This window comes from Pleurodeles waltl, chromosome 12, assembly GCF_031143425.1.
Source record: "Pleurodeles waltl isolate 20211129_DDA chromosome 12, aPleWal1.hap1.20221129, whole genome shotgun sequence".
In the NCBI taxonomy this organism is placed as follows: domain Eukaryota; kingdom Metazoa; phylum Chordata; class Amphibia; order Caudata; family Salamandridae; genus Pleurodeles; species Pleurodeles waltl.
This window is the reverse complement of record NC_090451.1, coordinates 708,103,172-708,121,338: the sequence shown is the minus strand read 5'-3', so window position 1 is coordinate 708,121,338 and position 18,167 is coordinate 708,103,172. Positions and strand designations below refer to the sequence as shown.

General features: G+C 49.1%; 1 protein-coding gene across 1 annotated transcript; it reads left to right on the top strand.

The window, feature by feature from the left end:
- The first annotated feature begins 265 nt into the window (after positions 1 to 265).
- Positions 266 to 7,510, top strand: LOC138266935 (dnaJ homolog subfamily C member 18-like). Its single transcript, XM_069215715.1, has one exon. It carries the CDS (start codon positions 3,795 to 3,797, stop codon positions 5,244 to 5,246), a length of 1,452 nt encoding a protein of 483 aa, XP_069071816.1. The 5' UTR covers positions 266 to 3,794; the 3' UTR covers positions 5,247 to 7,510.
- Positions 7,511 to 18,167: the final 10,657 nt, after the last annotated feature.

Genomic DNA, 18,167 nt, shown 5'->3' with positions numbered 1-18,167 from the left:
AAAAAATAAAAATAAAAATCCCCTCTGTTGGTCTCCCCCCACAAGGCCAGTAGCAGTAACAGGTTTTCCCTCTCCAAGATGGCGGCCACGCTGCGTCGTGTCTTTCTAAGGGGAGCGTCTCCTGTGGGTGATGGCAGAAGTGCGTCAGAACGGCTCAAGTCTCTCTTTTGTTTCTAGTCCTCTTTCTGCCAGTGTAGGTTAGTGGGGCAGGCGGAGTCCTTCTTCCGTTTCCAGTCCTCTCTCTTTCCGTGTAGGGTAGCGGGGCGGCTAGAAGGAAGTCCTTCTTTTGTTTCCCGGGCAGTGTCCCGATCTAAGATGGCCGCTGGGCGCCGGCCGCGGCTCATATTCCCGGTGTGAGCCGTAAATAGCACGGAGCCCTCGGGGCGGCATCGGCCCAGCGACCCCGGCAGGAGCAGGGCGGCTTCCGGAGAGCACCGTGCCGTGCGAGGGACTGGCTCCCGCCCGGGGCAGAGGGGAGAGCCGGGCCTTGACTGTCACCGGCCGAAGCTGATCCCGCAGAGGCAGGCTGTACCCGAGGGGAGACCAGCGGGCCCAAGAGACGGTTACCGGCTGAGGGGCTGTGGAGGGCCCCGAGGAGCGCTGCAGGACCCTTAGGGAACGCTGCAGGACCCTGAGGAACGGTGCAGAGAAACACTGCAGGACCCTGAGGAACGCTGCAGGACCCTGAGGAACGCTGCAGGACCCTGAGGAACGGTGCAGAGGAACGCTGCAGGACCCTGAGGAACGCTGCAGGACCCTGAGGAACGCTGCAGGACCCTGAGGAACGCTGCAGGACCCTGAGGAACGGTGCAGGACCCCGAGGAACGCTGCAGGACCCTGAAGAACGCTGCAGGACCCCGAGGAACGCTGCAGGACCCTGAAGAACGGTGCAGAGAAACACTGCAGGACCCCGAGGAACGCTGCAGGACCCCGAGGAACGCTGCAGGACCCCGAGGAACGCTGCAGGACCCCGAGGAACGCTGCCCTGAAGAACGTTGCAGGACCCTGAAGAACGCTGCAGGACCCCGAAGAACGCTGCAGGACCCTGAAGAACGGTGCAGGACCCCGAGGAACGCTGCAGGACCCTGAAGAACGCTGCAGGACCCCGAGGAACGTTGCAGGACCCCGAGGAACGTTGCAGGACCCCGAGGAACGTTGCAGGACCCTGAAGAACGGTGCAGGACCCCGATGAACGTTGCAGGACCCTGAAGAACGGTGCAGGACCCCGAGGAACGTTGCAGGACCCTGAAGAACGGTGCAGAGAAACACTGCAGGACCCTGAGGAACGGTGCAGGACCCTGAGGAACGGTGCAGGACCCTTAGGGAACGCTGCAGGACCCTTAGGGAACGCTGCAGGACCCTGAGGAACGCTGCAGGACCCTGAGGAACGGTGCAGGACCCCGAGGAACGCTGCAGGACCCTGAAGAACGGTGCAGAGAAACACTGCAGGACCCTGAGGAACGGTGCAGGACCCTGAGGAACGGTGCAGGACCCTGAGGAACGCTGCAGGACCCTGAGGAACGCTGCAGGACCCTGAAGAACGCTGCAGGACCCTGAAGAACGCTGCAGGACCCCGAGGAACGCTGCAGGACCCCGAGGAACGCTGCAGGACCCCGAGGAACGCTGCAGGACCCCGAGGAACGCTGCAGGACCCCGAGGAACGCTGCAGGACCCCGAGGAACGCTGCAGGACCCCGAGGAACGCTGCAGGACCCCGAGGAACGCTGCCCTGAAGAACGGTGCAGGACCCTGAAGAACGGTGCAGGACCCCGAGGAACGCTGCAGGACCCCGAGGAACGCTGCAGGACCCTGAAGAACGGTGCAGGACCCCGAGGAACGCTACAGGACCCCGAGGAACGCTGCAGGACCCTGAAGAACGGTGCAGGACCCCGAGGAACGTTGCAGGACCCTGAAGAACGGTGCAGGACCCCGATGAACGTTGCAGGACCCTGAAGAACGGTGCAGGACCCCGATGAACGTTGCAGGACCCTGAAGAACGGTGCAGGACCCCGAGGAACGTTGCAGGACCCTGAAGAACGGTGCAGAGAAACACTGCAGGACCCTGAGGAACGGTGCAGGACCCTGAGGAACGGTGCAGGACCTAGCCTGAGGAACGCTGCAGGACCCTTAGGGAACGCTGCAGGACCCTTAGGGAACGCTGCAGGACCCTTAGGGAACGCTGCAGGACCCTTAGGGAACGCTGCAGGACCCTGAGGAACGCTGCAGGACCTGTAGGACCCCGAGGAACGCTGCAGGACCCCGAGGAACGCTGCAGGACCCCGAGGAACGCTGCAGGACCCTGAGGAACGCTGCAGGACCCCGAGGAATGCTGCAGGACCCACGACGTTAGGGAACGCAGCTGCAGGACCGTGGGGAACACAGCTGCAGGACCCAAAGGAAAGCTGAAGGGACACAAAAGAAAGCTGCAGGACATGGAGGAAAGCTACAGGACCAAAAGGAAAGCGGCAGGACCGATAGAAAAGCAGTGAGGCTTAGAAGAAAGCCAACAGACTCCTAGAGAAAGCTGCAAGACCCAGAGGAAAGCGACAAAGCCTGTGAGGAGGTGCAGTATTGTGTAAGATGCTGTCTGGCCCTAGTAGAGGCTTCTAGGCACTGGTAAGAGGCCCCTGAGAAAGGCTGTAAGTCACTGAGAGAGGGGAGCATGTCTGTGTATTGAGACACACATTAACACAGTTCAACATAAAACCCACCAGGCTCCAGATCCACTGAGAGCTGTTTGTTTTGCAGATCAAGAGGTGTAAACCAGTGAAGCTGGGTGACCCCCAGTCCTGCCATCTCACTTCAACTCTAATGGAAGACACTTGTTGCACGACCTTGCGTGATGGTGCAGAGAGATGTCAAGGCAGCTAGAAAACAGAAATTGTCTAAAAACATAAACTGATCTGGCGATTGACTGAGCCAACTTTTGTTGGAGACAAAGACTTAACCCTGTGTTTATTATTTTTTTTTTTTTTAAAGAAATGATCACAACGGAAATTTGTACTTATGAGGATGTTTACCAGGTGGTTTTACCATGTGGTACTTACAAGTGCTTCAGTAGGACATAGTGACTGATTATCGTTTGGATTTTTAAAGATTATTTGAAGGCTGTAGTTGGGTGCATTGATGGCAGCTCCTGGTCCTTAGGAAGTATTTTCCTCGTTACCTCCACGGCTAAAGCCTGTTGGCTCTGACACACCTTGTACGGAGGAGCCGTCCTTTGCCAATGCCGTGCTAAGTGGATCATTTTCGAGACTGAAGATTAAGGTCTGCAAATGGAACGTATTGAGAACCTTGGATTGATGACTACACCTTGGGTGAAGTCTATGCTTGTGTTCAGTGATGGGAATGCAAGGTCTGTAGGATACAAACACGGTTGCCAATTGGGATTTGCAGTGTCATATCAGACGATTATTTTAGATCTGCCTTCTTTGCTTGGATAACCTACTTGTGCCCCCTTCAGTTCAAGGGGCTACTAACATTAACCTTTGTCTCTTTTACCTGATTTGTTAACGTGCAGAGGAGGAAGTTTTTGATCTGAAAATTGTAGAAATTCTGAATGTATGTTCTTTTAAGAATTAGTGAGAGGGCCAGTGAACATCTAGATAGATTGTAGAGCCGCTGTCCGATCCTGGAAAATAAACCTATTTTTTTTATTTTATCAAAAGGGTAGGAAGGGAGTGTTTACCAATCCCTATCGTTCATATAACACACCTTTAGTAAAACACGTTCTCCCACCCATACCCCATCTCGCCTAGCCTCCCCCTGCCATCAGCAGGGTTTATATAATAAATAATGTTAAGAGAAAGGGCAGAGAAGCTGATAAAAATAGCCAGAGTCCATCTGCAGTCGGGAAGACGTGAGGATGCTTTGAATTATCTGTACCAGGCTCAAAACCTGTGCCCCACACAGAAAGCTAGAGCCCTCATTGATGCCATCCGGAACAGTGGCAGGGATAGCTTCCGGGTGCCCCCTGCTCACAACAGACGGAGTACTACAGAAATGGGCGCAGGATGGGCAGAGGACAACTTCTATGCAGCCCATGAGGACTGTCATTGCCCCCAGGATGCGTTCCATGAAAGCCTGGGACATTGCTTTCGCTGCTCTGCGGATACATTCTACCCCAGCCCCGGATACAGGAGAAGGTGTTCAGAGGGTGCCTTCTCTGCCACTCCCAGGGGTTATGGATACTCAGAGGGCACCTTCCGTACTACCTCCCGGGGATGTGGCTGTTGTGGGGAACATTCAGATGAAGATGCTGGTGACCGTGCTAGACAGTGGCAGTCGCACAGTGAGGCTGGGCGAGTGCCTCCAAATCGCAGTGGAGCTCGTGAAGAGGGTGCAGACAGCAGCAGACAGGGTTATACAGAAGAACAACTGGATGGAGTGCAGAGGGTTATTAGAAGCAGCCGGAGCCTCTACGAGACCCTGGGTGTGCAGCAGAATGCCAGTGAGGAGGAGCTGAAGCGGGCCTACCGTAAACTGGCACTGCGTTATCACCCAGACAAGAATCACGCTCCTGGTGCCACAGAGGCTTTCAAGGCAATTGGACGAGCCTTTGCAGTGCTTAGCAACCCAGAGCGCAGGCGGCGATATGACGAACATGGAGACGACGAGCAGGAGGCCTGTAAGCCAGCCCAGGCTCGCACCTACACAGAGCCAGCAGACATGACCCCAGAGGAACTCTTCAACTTGTTTTTTGGGGGTCGTTTCCCAACTGGGAACTCATATACGTACTCCAATGGGGCGCCTCCTGCTCGCCATCCTCGTCAGCAGAGGCCCCGCCAGCGCTTCCGCAATGAGCGTCCACCCACCCGGGCAGAAGATAACCGCTCTCAGAGTGGTTACTCAGTCTTACTGCAGCTGCTGCCTGTCCTGGTTCTGGTGGTGGTATCAGTGGTGGCCCAGCTGATGGCTCACAGCCCTCCATACAGCCTCTTCCAGAAGGCCTCTGTGGGACATACTGTGCCTCGTGAGACCCAGGCCCTGGGGGTGCCTTATTATGTGGACCGGAACTTCAAACAGGCCTACCGTGGGCAGACTCTACAGGAGCTGGAACGGGCCATTGAGAAGGACTACATAGATTATGTGCAGACCAGCTGTTGGAAGGAGAAACAGCAAAAAGCTGACCTAAGCAACCTGGCCAGGCTCTACCGGGATGAGCGACTAAAGCAGAAGGCTGAGTCTTTAAAACTGGAGCACTGTGATAAGCTGGCCCACATTATGGCTCTTCAGCAAGGTGGCTGAGGGCACTGTATAAGGGTGCGTACACTCTGGGGGAGAACAGTCAACGAACACTGTCTGGCAGGGTGGATGGATCGCGGGTGGTGGTAAATCTTGGCAGGAGACATCCAATCTCTCCTGACATTTTAAGCATTTTAAAGAGGACAGTTGGGATCACGAAGAGGACTTTTTCCAAAACATTCTGCAGAATGGGCTGTGAAGAGCGATCATTCATAAATTTCAGCCAAAGCCCAAGGAACCAGCCTATATTTGTCCAAACCACACCCTGTAACTCCTCTTTTGTGGCATCATACAAGTGACGGCTCTCTTTAGGAAGATCAGGCACACCGGACAGGTTGTACTTCAGTGCATCAACCAACATTCATTATTGCAGTAGCTAATCACAAAAGTTAAGTGTGAATATCTTTATGATGTTTTCCAGTGGTGGTGTTGTCTCTTAATTAGAGAAGTTTGGACGGCTCAGAGTCCCAACCGTGGTCCCGTTAACTAGTTTGTCTCTGCTGCCTTCAAACTGAGGCCCCACTAAATTACAAGAGAGCCATGTTAGCACCCTGAAACATGTGCAAGGTTCTCTACTTAACATGGAAGAAGACCAAGGAGTGCTTGCTGTTGTTGCAAGAGCCAGGGGCTCTAATGTGAAATGTAGAGAAATGACCTGCGTGCTATATTTCGTATTATTTAGCTTATTTGAGATACTCTTTTACTCTCTGGTTAAGTTAGAATGTAGCTCGACAAACCACTGTCCATGTGGTTTGTCCTTGAGGATAACCTCAAGCCTCCACACCTCCTCACCACACACAGGTTGTTCCCCTGTGAACAACCTTTCCTAGATGAAATACCACTGCAGGACAATGTCTGCACAAAGTGCCAAGAGGCCAAGTGATTGGTGAAAGCTGCAATGTACAAAGCAAAACTCTTGATGCCTATAACCTACTAAAATTGAGATGTAAAGAAAGTGCATTATCCTGATGACCAGTCCTACACCTACCTCACCCCAGTCAGTAACATTAACTGCTTAGTGAAGTGAGGACGGAGCACTGCAGTTAGTGTAATGAAATTTGCAGGCATGGGCTTGTATGGAGGGGGGATTTGTAGATCAACAAAGGCAATATTGTGAATTATATTGAGTTTCATCCATGATTGGATCCACCAGAGGAAAGAGGGTTTGTTCATGTTTGGGATGATGATCTGAGAGTCTGAGGCTGTAATACTCAGGTGTAGCAAGTTGTGTAAGTCAGCGTAGATTGTTGGGGAGCCCTACGTGACACAGGTGCTGGATTCTCTCTTCCACCTATATGAAGAAAATGAACTGCTGATATGACTATTTCTCTCAAAGTGAGAACAGGAAAAATACAACACAAACTGAGTGCCGACCCGGAATCAATTGTGATTGACTTGATCTCTTTCGCAGCACATGAAATCATGGTAGACTGTCAATGATGAATATGGCCCCTTTGGATGATCCTCCCCGTTCCCTCTTGCTGGATCAATGGATTGATAAATTGTTTTGGTTCTTGACTTTGCCATAGACAGTGCTCTGATGCACCTCCACCCCTCACACTGCATTGTATTTTTCCCATCTGACTTCAAAAGATACTAAACACTTTGTGGGAAAAGCTGTGTGCAACAGTTGAGTCTTCTGAACTGTCTTAGATGGGCCACGTGCCTGCCCCGTACACCGATGACCTCTAGTGCAGCTGCTTCACATAGATTGAACATGGGCTCCCTCATGCACTGCTTGGAGTTCACCTCATGTTTTAATTTTCTTCCTCTCCTTACATATTTATATTAATTTATTCTATTTATTGTATTGATGTGACATATAAAGAGTGATGAGCCATGAAACCTGTGTTTTTGATTAAATGGCAGCAGACACTGACGTAGGCACAGTCTCTGAGAAGTGAGGGTTTGCCTCCACATGAAGGAACCTGGGAATTGGGTGACTGAAGAGAGGGTTTCTGTTTGTTCTTAAACTGCAGTGTTCTGTGAGTGGCCTCCAGTGACAGTGGAGACGCAGTTTCCTGTAGCAGATGCCCATCTAAACTTTTTTTTATTTTTTACTTATCAGCATTCTTGTAGTCTTCTCAGTTGTTTGTCCAGTATTTGATTGTGTAGTGCAGGCTTCTACAAAAACTAGCTTATGAGCTGCTGGTAACTCCCTGGCTACCTGTAAGTAGCACTTCTTTGTGTAGCCTGGTTTAGGAAGTGTGAGGCTTTTGCTTTGGTAAATCAATATATCTATGCCAAAATTAAAGAGGTGCATTCGAGACAGACTCATGTGTATTTTAAGACCTCAGAAGCTTGTTTGGAGAAAAATGGTTACATTTCCAAAATATATTTAAAGCTGATGTTTCTGTGACGAAGCGTGTGGCACTGCGGGAAACGTATTACTAATATTATTACCTTGACCTTGGTGCCAGGGGTTGTAGGTGTGGTTGCTATGTATTACCCATGTAAAGGATTTCAGATCTACAAAGCCTTTTTTACATTGCTTGTGGCAACCCTGCCTGAAGCACTGAAGTGATCATTTCTGGCAACCCTGCACTGAGTGACCACTGCCAGTAATTTTGCATAGGGTGGCCACCAATGTAATTTTGGCCAATGTGGTCATTATTACAACACTAATAATATTAATAGCTCTCAGTGATTTTTATTTTTTTATTTTTTATTTTTTTACAGAGCATAAGTAGCTCTTATTAGCTTAGGTCTGTGTTGTCTCCGTTACCTCACCCTGCTCATCTCCTGCCCATTAAAAGTAAAGTAATGGTAAAGTAAAAAGTCTCCCCTACCCCCATGTATTGGGTAGGTGAGCACCGCCATGGTATTCCGTGTTGGCAATTAATAGATGAATACCACAGTGTCTAAAGATCTGGTGGTAGGCCACTACCCCATGCTCATAAGTAAGGGTGGACTGCCCATTGCTTAATTGCCCATTGCTTAACAGGTGTGGGTCATCACCCTTGGGTAATTACAGTAAGGATGCACCCTGCTACTACTGGCAGGACTCACAAGCCATCCGCCAAGAGACATGGATTGCTAGCAGTCCAGTGATATTCAATCAATCAAAATTTTGTAAGCGTACTACTCACCCGTTAGGGTCTCAAGGCGCTGTGTGTGTGTGGGGGGGGGGGGGGTTGCGGTTACTGCTCAAAAAGCCATGTCTTGAGGGGCTTTCTGAAAGTTAGAAGGTCCTGGGTCTTGCGTAGGTTGGTGGGGAGGGAGTTCCAGGTCTTGGCGGTGAGGTGGGAGAAGGATCTGCTGCCGGAGGTGGTGCGTTGGATTTGGGAGACTGTAGCGAGGGCAAAGTCAGTGGAGCGGAGCTGTTCAGCTGGTATGTGGAAGTTTACTCGTTCGTTGAGGTAGGCCGGTCCAGTGTCGTGGAGGGCTTTGTGAGCGTGGACGAGGACTTTGAAGATGATCCTTTTGCTGATGGGCAGCCAGTGTAGGGATCTGAGGTGGGTGGATATGTGTTTGTGGCGAGGGAGGCTGAGGATGAGACGTGCGGCTGCATTTTGAATTTGCTGGAGTTTTCTTTGAAACTTGGCTGTGGTCCCTGCGTAGAGGGCGTTGCCATAGTCCAGTCTGCTGCTGATGAGGGCATGGGTGACTGTTGTTCTTGTTTCTAAAGTAATCCATTTGAAAGTCTTGCGTAGCGTGCGAAGGGTGTTGAAGCAGGAGGACAATATGGTGTTGATTTGCTGGGCCATGGAGAGAGATGAGTCTAGAACAATGCCAAGGTTGCGTGCGTGGGCGGTGGGTGTTGGGGGTGATCCGAAGGGTGGGGGGGCCACCAGGAGTCGTCCCATGCTGTCTTGTTGGGGCCGAAGATGATGATTTCTGTTTTGTTTGAGTTAAGTTTGAAGTGGCTTGCTGTCATCTATTTGGCGATGTCGAGGAGTCCGGCATGCAGGTTTATCTTGGCGGTGGCTGGGTTCCTGGTGAGGGAGATGAGCTGGGTGTCGTCTGCGTAAGAGATGATGGTGATTCCGTGGGGGCGGAAGATATTGGCGAGAGGGGCCATGTAGATGTTGAAGAGGGTGGGGCAGAGGGAGGATCCTTAGGGGACCTCGCAGATGATATTGGTGGCTGGAGACCGGAAGCGAGGGAGGCAAACTCTTTGGGTTCTTTCGGAGAGAAAGCCAGTCCAGGTCCTTGTGTCAAAATCTGGCGTCAGAAAGGTGTGCGTGGAAGGTCTGGTGGCATACAGTGTCAAATGCTGCAGAGAGGTCTAGGAGGATGAGGGCAACGGTCTCGCCCTTGTCCACTCTGGTCCTGATGTCGTCTGTGCAGGCGATGAGGGCGGTCTCAGTGCTGTGGTTCTTGCGGAATCCAGACTGGGAGGCATCAAGTATGTTGTTTTCTTCTAAGAAGTGAGACAGTTGGGCGTTGACTATCTTCTCAGCGACCTTTGCAAGGAAGGGGAGAAGAGAGATGGGACGGTAGTTCGTGAGGTCTTCTGGGTCTGCTTTGGGTTTTTTGAGGAGCGCGTTGACTTCGGCATGCTTTCAAACGTCTGGGAAGGTTGCGGTGTCGAAGGAACTGTTGATGACGGCACAGAGCTGGGGAACGATGATTTGGCTGGCCTTGTTGAAAATGTGGTGGGGGCATGGGTCTGTGGGGGAGCCTGAGTGGATGGAGTTCCAGGTGTGTAGTTGGTTGGTGTGGGAGAAAGTTGTGTTGTTGTTTGTGTCGGTGGTGGTGGTGATAGTGGGTGCTGATGCTGTGAAGCTGTTGTGTATGTCTGCGATTTTGAGGTGAAAGTAGTTGGAGAGGGAGTTGCAGAGGTTTTGGGAGTGTGGAGGGTCGATGGTGCTGGATTTGGGTTTGGTGAGTTATTTGTTGATGGCAAAGAGTTCCTTGCTGTTGTGTGTGTTGTTGCCTATACGTTCTTTGTAGAAGGACCGTTTGGTGGTCCGGATGAGTTGGTGGTGTTTGCGCATGGCTGTTTTGAGGGCGGAGAAAATTGCTCATTGAGGGTTCTTGGCGCCAGGCTTTCTCAACTTTACGGCATTCTTGTTTGGAAGGTTGGATTTCTGTGGTGACCCAAGGGGCGGGCTTGACGTTGCGGGTGTTGTTGTTTATTTTCAATGGGGTGAGGGAGTCTGCGCAGGTTGTTAGCTGTTGTGGGCGGCAATGTTGGGGTCGTTGGTGATGGGAGGGGGAGCTTGTGTGAGGGTGGCGATCAGGTGTTCTTTGGAGATCTTGTTCCACTTGTGATAGGGTGTAGTGTGTTGTTGGTGGTGGGTGGGGGGGTTTCATGAAGGAGAAGTGGACGCAGTGGTGGTCAGTGCAGTCGAGTTCGGTGGTGTGAGTGAAGGTGATGTGGCTGCTGGAGGTGAAAATGGTGTCAAGCATGTGTCCTGCTGAGTGAGTGGTGAGGTGACCAGTTGCTTGAGGCCGAGGTTCATGAGGTTGTCCAGCAGGGCTGTGGAGTTGCATTCGTGGGTGCTTTCCAGGTGAAAGTTGAGGTCACCAATGAGTATGTAGTCTGTGGAGGTGAGGGCGTGGGAGCTGATGGTATCTGCGATGGCCTCGCAAAATGGGGGGGGCGGGGTCCTGGTGGTCTGTAAACCCCCTAGGGTTCCTCTAAGGGTGGTGTTGGCGTTGATGTGTATTAGAAAGTGTAGGTGTTCTGTGTTGTATAGGGTATCGTTGGTGTTGGAGATTTTGATGGTGTTTTTGTGTATTATGGTGATACCTCCTCCTGGTTTGTTTATGCCGTCTCTATGTGTGATTTATGTAACCTTCTGGGATGGCTATGGCTATGTCGGGTTCTGATGAGGGGTTCATCCATGTTTCCGTGAGGAAGGCGATGTCAGGAGAGTATGTTGTGAGCGGGTCCCAAAGCTCGATGGCGTGCTTGTGGACGGAGCGGGTGTTAAGAAGGATGCAGTTAAGATGGTTGCGGGGATTGGTGGTGTTGCGGTGCGTGTTTGTGGTGTTGGTGTTGGTGTTAGTGTGAGTGCAGGAAAAATGGCATGAGTGGCATGTGAATGGTCCATGTGTGTGCTTGGGGTTGGCCTGGGTGCAGGCGGGGTGCTGGCCTGGGTTGAGGGCGTGGAGTTCTGTGGAGGAGTAGTACTGCTTCGGGGGCTCGGAGCAGCGTGGACCAGGGGGACGGGTGCTGGGCGCAGACCAGGCACAGATGGGTTTGTCTCTGGTGCGCCAGCGACGCTGCCGCACAGCGGCTGCCATTAAGAAGGGGAGGTGGGAGGGAGGAACAGCTGGGAGGTGGGAGGGAAAGACCAATGGGGGCGCGAGGGGGGCAGGGCCGCAGGGGACGCAGCGGCAGGGATCGGGAGAACCGGCAAGAGCCAGATGGAAAAACGGGTGGTAAACAGAGAGGGCAAAACAAAGTGGATTGAAAAAGGGCACAGATACAGTCAGAAACAGTGCCTGAAACGAAAAACGATATACAACAAAATAATAAGTGAAATACAAAGTGCAGAGTACACTAGATATGCCTACCACTAGGCACCAGAGATGAGGCCCAGTTGGGTGGTGGAGGGCCTCAAACTTCCTTCTAGCGGCAAACGGCGGGTCAGGGGCATGGAGGCAGGCTGGTGGAGCAAAAGTAGACTCCTGGCCAAAAGCAGGTCAGGGGGTCACCAGTGAAATGCGGGAGTGAGGTCTGAAAGCACTGTATCCATTCCCTCTCCACCTAAATGTACTACACTGGCCCCGTTTTAAAACTCAGTCACTAGCTCCTTGGTGTATGTGGGCCAAGGTACTGTATGGCAGCTCCACTGGAGGTCAGATCCCTGATCTGCTACTTTCTTTGCTTTATTTCAACACTAACATCAAGCATCCCATTGTCGCATGAATTTGCCCCATTTGATGCAAGTGGTGAAAGTATCTTGCCCTGCTTACGCTGTTTACATTCTCCCTTAATGCTCCTTGGCTGTTGTACCAGCACCAATAATCGCCTTTGTATTGGCATCTCAATGCGATAACCCTTTTTAAAAAATAGTTTTCCAGCTTCATGTTTTTATTTCAAGGCGTTTTGCTTGAGGAGAATCCCCAGCAGGCTTCTGTTGTAAACTATATTTTTCTTACATTTGTGTTACTATTAAAAAAACACCCTACCTACCATCCCAAAACTCCTACAATTTTCCAGCAGTGTTGTGAAATGGCTCAAGTTTTGTTTTGGGATGTCGTAACAGTGTACTCTTTTTAATACTGGAGTTTGATGTGAAACGAGGGGTTCCCTTTCTATAGACTTGGCTCCAGTACATAATGAAACTGCAAGCAGACTCTACTTCGCTGACCGTGATGGTGCCCTTGCTTTTGGAGAAGATTGATGCAGTGAGAGACCTTCTGTGTGCACAAGTGACCAGTGGCAAGTATTCTCAAGCAAACATCATTTTTAAACCGAGTTCATGCAGTTTTTAATTAATTTCATAAACCGCAGATTTTTATTAAATAACAATTTCATTTAAGACCATACACGCTCAGCCTTTTCAATAAACTGTCAAACAGAATTTCCAACAGGGAAAAACAGTTTAATGAAGAAAATAAGCAAGTCATTAATGTATCTGTTAATGTTTCGGTGAGAATATTGTACTGACAGGAATAAGAGCAGATTCCTATGTGGGATCTTTGGTGGTGTATGACAGATTTACACCTGGAAAAATACACTGTACTCCTATATAATCCGTGCGGATTCAGAGTGTGAGGAGGACGTGTAACGCGTGTGTGATGCCACCGTAGCATGCTTACTTATAAGGATGTCACACAGAGTTTTTACCTTCAGCCACAGAAGTGAGGATTCCCAAGGATTTGCAAAAGTTGTCAGAGGAAGCTCTTGCAACCTGGATACTCACCCTGTCTGAATTTAGTGGCCATTCACAATTATTTCAAAAGGCATTTTGAAGCTAATATAGTTACACCTGAAAGATCCAGGTGCACTGGGTCACAAGGGGACTAGAGGTCTGAATGGGAGTATGTTGGCCTCGCTTGGGGCTGCGGCAGGAAGGGCTGAAGTGCACTGGTGGAGCTGTGCAGCAATCCTAGTGCTGCGGCCTCATGGATTTTGTTCTGTTTATGCTGCTTTGGCGTTTGCCTTTTCATTCTGCTTTAAAACCGACTCCTTCTGGTTGCAATGAATTTCATCTGCATCAAGGACCATGCTATGTGCACCTCAAAGTACTGAAAGCATTAAGGGGAGCTGGGTACGGCTGATGTCCATTAGCAGGGCTGTGGGTCAGCCCTGCCTCAGAAATAAAGGGACTGCATGTGAGGAGTAAGATGATAAAATAACTTTTGCTTTATATGACACGTCCCACCATAGTTTTATATTGTCACAGTGCTGCAAAGACTAGGTGTGGGTTTAATGAACTCTTTGTCACACATTTAACCATCCTTCCAAGGATGAATGGGGAATTGTTCTTTTAAGATGCACTCTGTTACCAGCCGCAATGCTTAAATCTCCAAACTATCTTTTCAACATGTTGGAAGAGATGAGGGGCTTCATAAACGCATACATGCACCTCACTCTTAATTTGTGTGCATCTTGAATGTTGTCCGGATCCCTAGATCATGATTACAAACACCTTCTAATACTGCTTCTCAGTCTAATAGTTGTGAACCCATACATCGTCCTGAGTACGTGGGTGCTTGTCCCGGATGCTGACATCAGGTTGCTCTGCGGCCACTCTGCAAGCAGACAATTAGACTGCCTACGTGATCCTTGAATGTACTGCCTGTAAAGCGTTGGATTAGCTTCCTTTTGTAAAGCAGTCGAGTGTGTGCAAGCTCTCCGGATTTTTATCGTCAGACTCTCTCATTGTATAGACCTTTGCAGACACAGGAAGACTCGACTGGATGTATATATTCTAAATACCTACTTTAGGCTGTTTTTACCAAGAAAGTAGTGAGATTTCATAAACTGATCTGGCTGCAGGGAGAGGTGGGATGAATGAGGACCTGTGCTGAGCATTACGGGATGTCCTTTGTTCAGGTAATACCCCCTGGAATTCTGCCCATGACACTTTCATTCCTCTGGTAGATCGTCCCTGAATGCCATTTGGCAAATTGCAATTCTTAACTTCCATAAGACAAACATAGAGAACCTTTTATCAAGTGTCTTAGTTATTTTTTTAGGCTTTCTTACCTTGAGCAGGTAAACTAAAAGTGTCAAACAGACTGTTGGACTTCTGTACTTCCTGCATCTTTCTGTGTAAACAGGCAAAGCACGTTTAACATCCAGTAAATGTAACAATTTCTTATCCTCAGTAGTAGGAGAATTGAAGAAAGGAGGAGGAATGGTTTCTTGAGAAGACAGAAACTTGGAAATGACTAAGTAGAAAAGTGAGATCTGGTTTCAGGATTGCTGCGTCATCCAAAAATGTAAAAAAAAAAAAAAAAAAAGTAGGCGTAGCCACAAGAAGAGATAACTCTATAGAAAGAAATTTTAAGTCCACTGTGTCCAAAGGTTCAAAAGGACGAGACTGGAAGTATTTATGAACCAAAGGATGATCTCAAGGAGGAGACGGGTTATGAGCTAAAGGTCTAGCAATGGAAATACTCTTAAAGTCTAGGAACAAGAGATTCTGGTTCCTGCAGAGAGAGACCATCGCCACAAAACACCTTTAACAAGAACCATTGTAATTTGTGTTGATAGAGATATTTTTGTGCAAAAATTCAAGAAAAGAGGGAATTTTGAAAGAAGCAGCAGAAACTCCATGCGCTAAACACCATGAAGTGAAGTTTGACTAATTTCTAGTGTAGGATTTAAGGGATTGATGGTCTTCTTGAACCTTGAACAGCATCAACAGCCATTGTTGAAAGGCCTTTCTGTAAAAGGTTCATCCTGTCAGCCTCCAAAACAAGATGGTGAGCTTTAGGAGATTGAAAGCATTTGTTAATCTCAGTGGACGAGCACGCAAGAGTAGTATCAAAGGAGGTTGAATGGACTGCCTCTTTAGGAGAGGGAAACATGTTCTGTAAGGCCGGAATGGAACCACTAGGTTCATATCTACTTCCTTCTTCTGGATCTTTATCACAGGTCTCTAGTTAGGGAGAAAGGAGGATAAGCATAGATTAACTTATTTGGCCATTCTATTAGTAGAGTCTCTACCATCCAGGGAAAACTGGTGCAGAATCCTCAAAGTACATGGTTCTTCCTGGATGCACAAAGGTCTCTAGGAGTTACAAAACTTCCTCCTAATCTTGTTGGACATTGTCTTTGTTTACGCTAGATCCTGTGATGAGGAGAACACTCTGCTTAGGTAATTTATTTTCCACATAGTCCTCCCGCTTGATATGTATTGCTGAAATTCAGAGTAGATGCTGCTCTGTCTGTGTTCCCATGGTGCATGCTATTTCATCGACTGACATTGAATGAGTCCTGCCCTGGTGATTGATGTAAGCAATAATCACTGTATTGTCAGTCCTAACCAACACATTGCACCTCTCAAGATGCTGCTGGAACGTGAGTCAGTTTGTTCCCTCCAATTTCATTCAGTTCCATTTTGCTTGTATGGTGTCTTCCAGCGTAGCCCCCAATCGAGTTTGTTTCCACTATCAAAACTTTTGGCTGCTCTGTATACATGTGTACTCTGCTGAGTAAATGCCTCAGATTCATCTACCAATGCAAGTCCGCCTTGATCTCTAGTGTGACTGGTATCATGTTCTCTAGGTCTCGACAACAATTTGGAAGGTACCTTTTGAGAAGCTGCAAAAAAGACTATGGATGTAACTTTGCCAATAGTACTGTGAAAACACAAACAACCATAAGGTCCTGAACCTTCATCCACATCCTCGTAGGAACATTATTTAGCTGAACGAGAGTTGTAAACAATTGGTATAGGCAAAGCATTCTTTCCTTGGGTAGAAAAACTGTGTCAAAATCTGTTCAGAACCTGGGCCCTCAGTACGAGTCTGGCCAGACTCGCTGTGGCGGTCTCACCTCCTGGGAGCAGGCAGTGAAGACCGCCATATTACGAGTTGTGGCGTTTGGCTGAAGCCAAACCTCCACAACTCCGCCTGGCCCGCCGGTGCGGTTGCACCGCCAAGGCTGGCAGTGACCTCCTCCAATCTGGTGGCAGGCCACCGTCCAGATTATGAGGTTGCACACAGCCAGGCTTCCCGTGGTGGTCACCCCGCCACGAAAAGCTTGGCGGTCACACACACACACACCCTCCCCACCCATCCATACACTCAGGCACCACTCTACCCCTTCACGTGTGCATGCATTCACATAAACACCCAATACAGCATACGCATACATGCACTTAGACACACCCACTCATTCATCCATAAAGACACCCCCATACACGTTCACATACACGCAATAACACACGCATTCCGCACCCAAACACACCACAGACCCCCTCCCCCATTTCGGATGCCCACTCACCTCTTCCATCGAGGAGGCCGTCCGGGAGGGGATGGTTCCTGGTGGTCTTCTCTCTCCGTCACCACCACGCCAGCAGGACACCGCCACGTCGTATTACGGCTCGTAATACGGAGGGTGGAGTCATGCTGACATGGCGGTGACGGAGACGGAACAGCCTCTGCACCACCGACCGGCAGAACGAATGATGGCCGCTCCCTGCCTCAAAAATGGCGGTGAGCAGCCACCACTCGTAATTTGCCGGTCTGCTGACCGCCAGCACTGGCGGTCGAATGGCGGGTTCGGTTTTTACGGTCAATGGAATTTACTGCAAAAGTCGTAATGAGGGCCCTGCTCTTTTCTCGGAATTGTCTGACACATGGGGTAGTTCAGAAGAAACCCATGCTGGTTTAGCATAAGTATAATTTTTTGCAATAATTGGAGAACTTCTGATTCTGTTGGCGCATGAATTAACCAGTTTTCCAGACATGGGTATACCGGAATACCCTGCATGTGAAGAAGAGGCAACCGTGGAGTTACAACCTTTGTGAATACTCTTGGCCTGACTGAAAGGTAAAACCTGGAATTGCCAGTGGTTCTGTTGATGCAAAACTTAAATATTTTTGATGTCTCTCTGCCACTGGAAAACGTAGGTATGCATCCTTCACGTCTAGTGTCACCATATAATGTATTAGGAACTAAAGGGGTTTATTCTGTGCAGAGTTTGAATGGTATCTTCTTGCTCAGGGCTTTCAGGTCGGCAGCACTTCTGAATCCTTCCATTATTTTAAGAATAAGGAAAACTATACACACCTTTTCCTTCCTGAGAATGGAAGAACTGGCACAATGACTTCCTTCTGTAGGAGTGACTGAACTCTCTCCTTCTGTGCCAATTCTCTTGAGAATGAGGATAAGGGACCTGGAATTTTTCCTGAGTGCTCCGCATTGGAAATAACTTTATTTGGTGGCCTTGACGCACATTGTTTCGTTCCCAAGCATCTGTCATCATTTTCCAAGCTTCCAGGTAATAATGGATTCTTCCTCCAACATAACCTTGTCCAACCATTTTCTGGGACTCTGCTTAGTCAGTAAAGCTCATCATTATTGCTCCTGTCTTGATTCTGCTTCTTAAGATATGTTTCGTCTCATAGTTCTGTCTTTGTGACGGTTGTCAGAAGGATTGTTTGCTCTTGTACGAAGAAGAGGAACCAGGACATTTCTTTTGTTTTTTTCCTAAAAGGAAGGCGTCCTATCTTTATGATTCTTATGCCGTTTTCCTCCACAGTTGAGGCAAATCGTTATTTCCCTTCAAAAGAGATCGTTAACGCTGTAGCTCTTTGTACTGTATCAGATTTATTTTATTTCAGAAATTAATTACGATGAGCTGCAGTAGAGCAACCACAAGCAAAGGCTGAGGCTTTTACAGCGTCAAGGGAAATATCCGATAAAACCTGTACCTGACGTTCTAATTCTTCAAGCAGATCTGCAACTTCCTGGCTTGGTTCTTTTGGATGCTCTTGGTAAGCTTTAAAAATGTTTAGAAGTCTGATAGTGAAGTGTAAGCACTGTACACCCTAGCTCGTAATGCT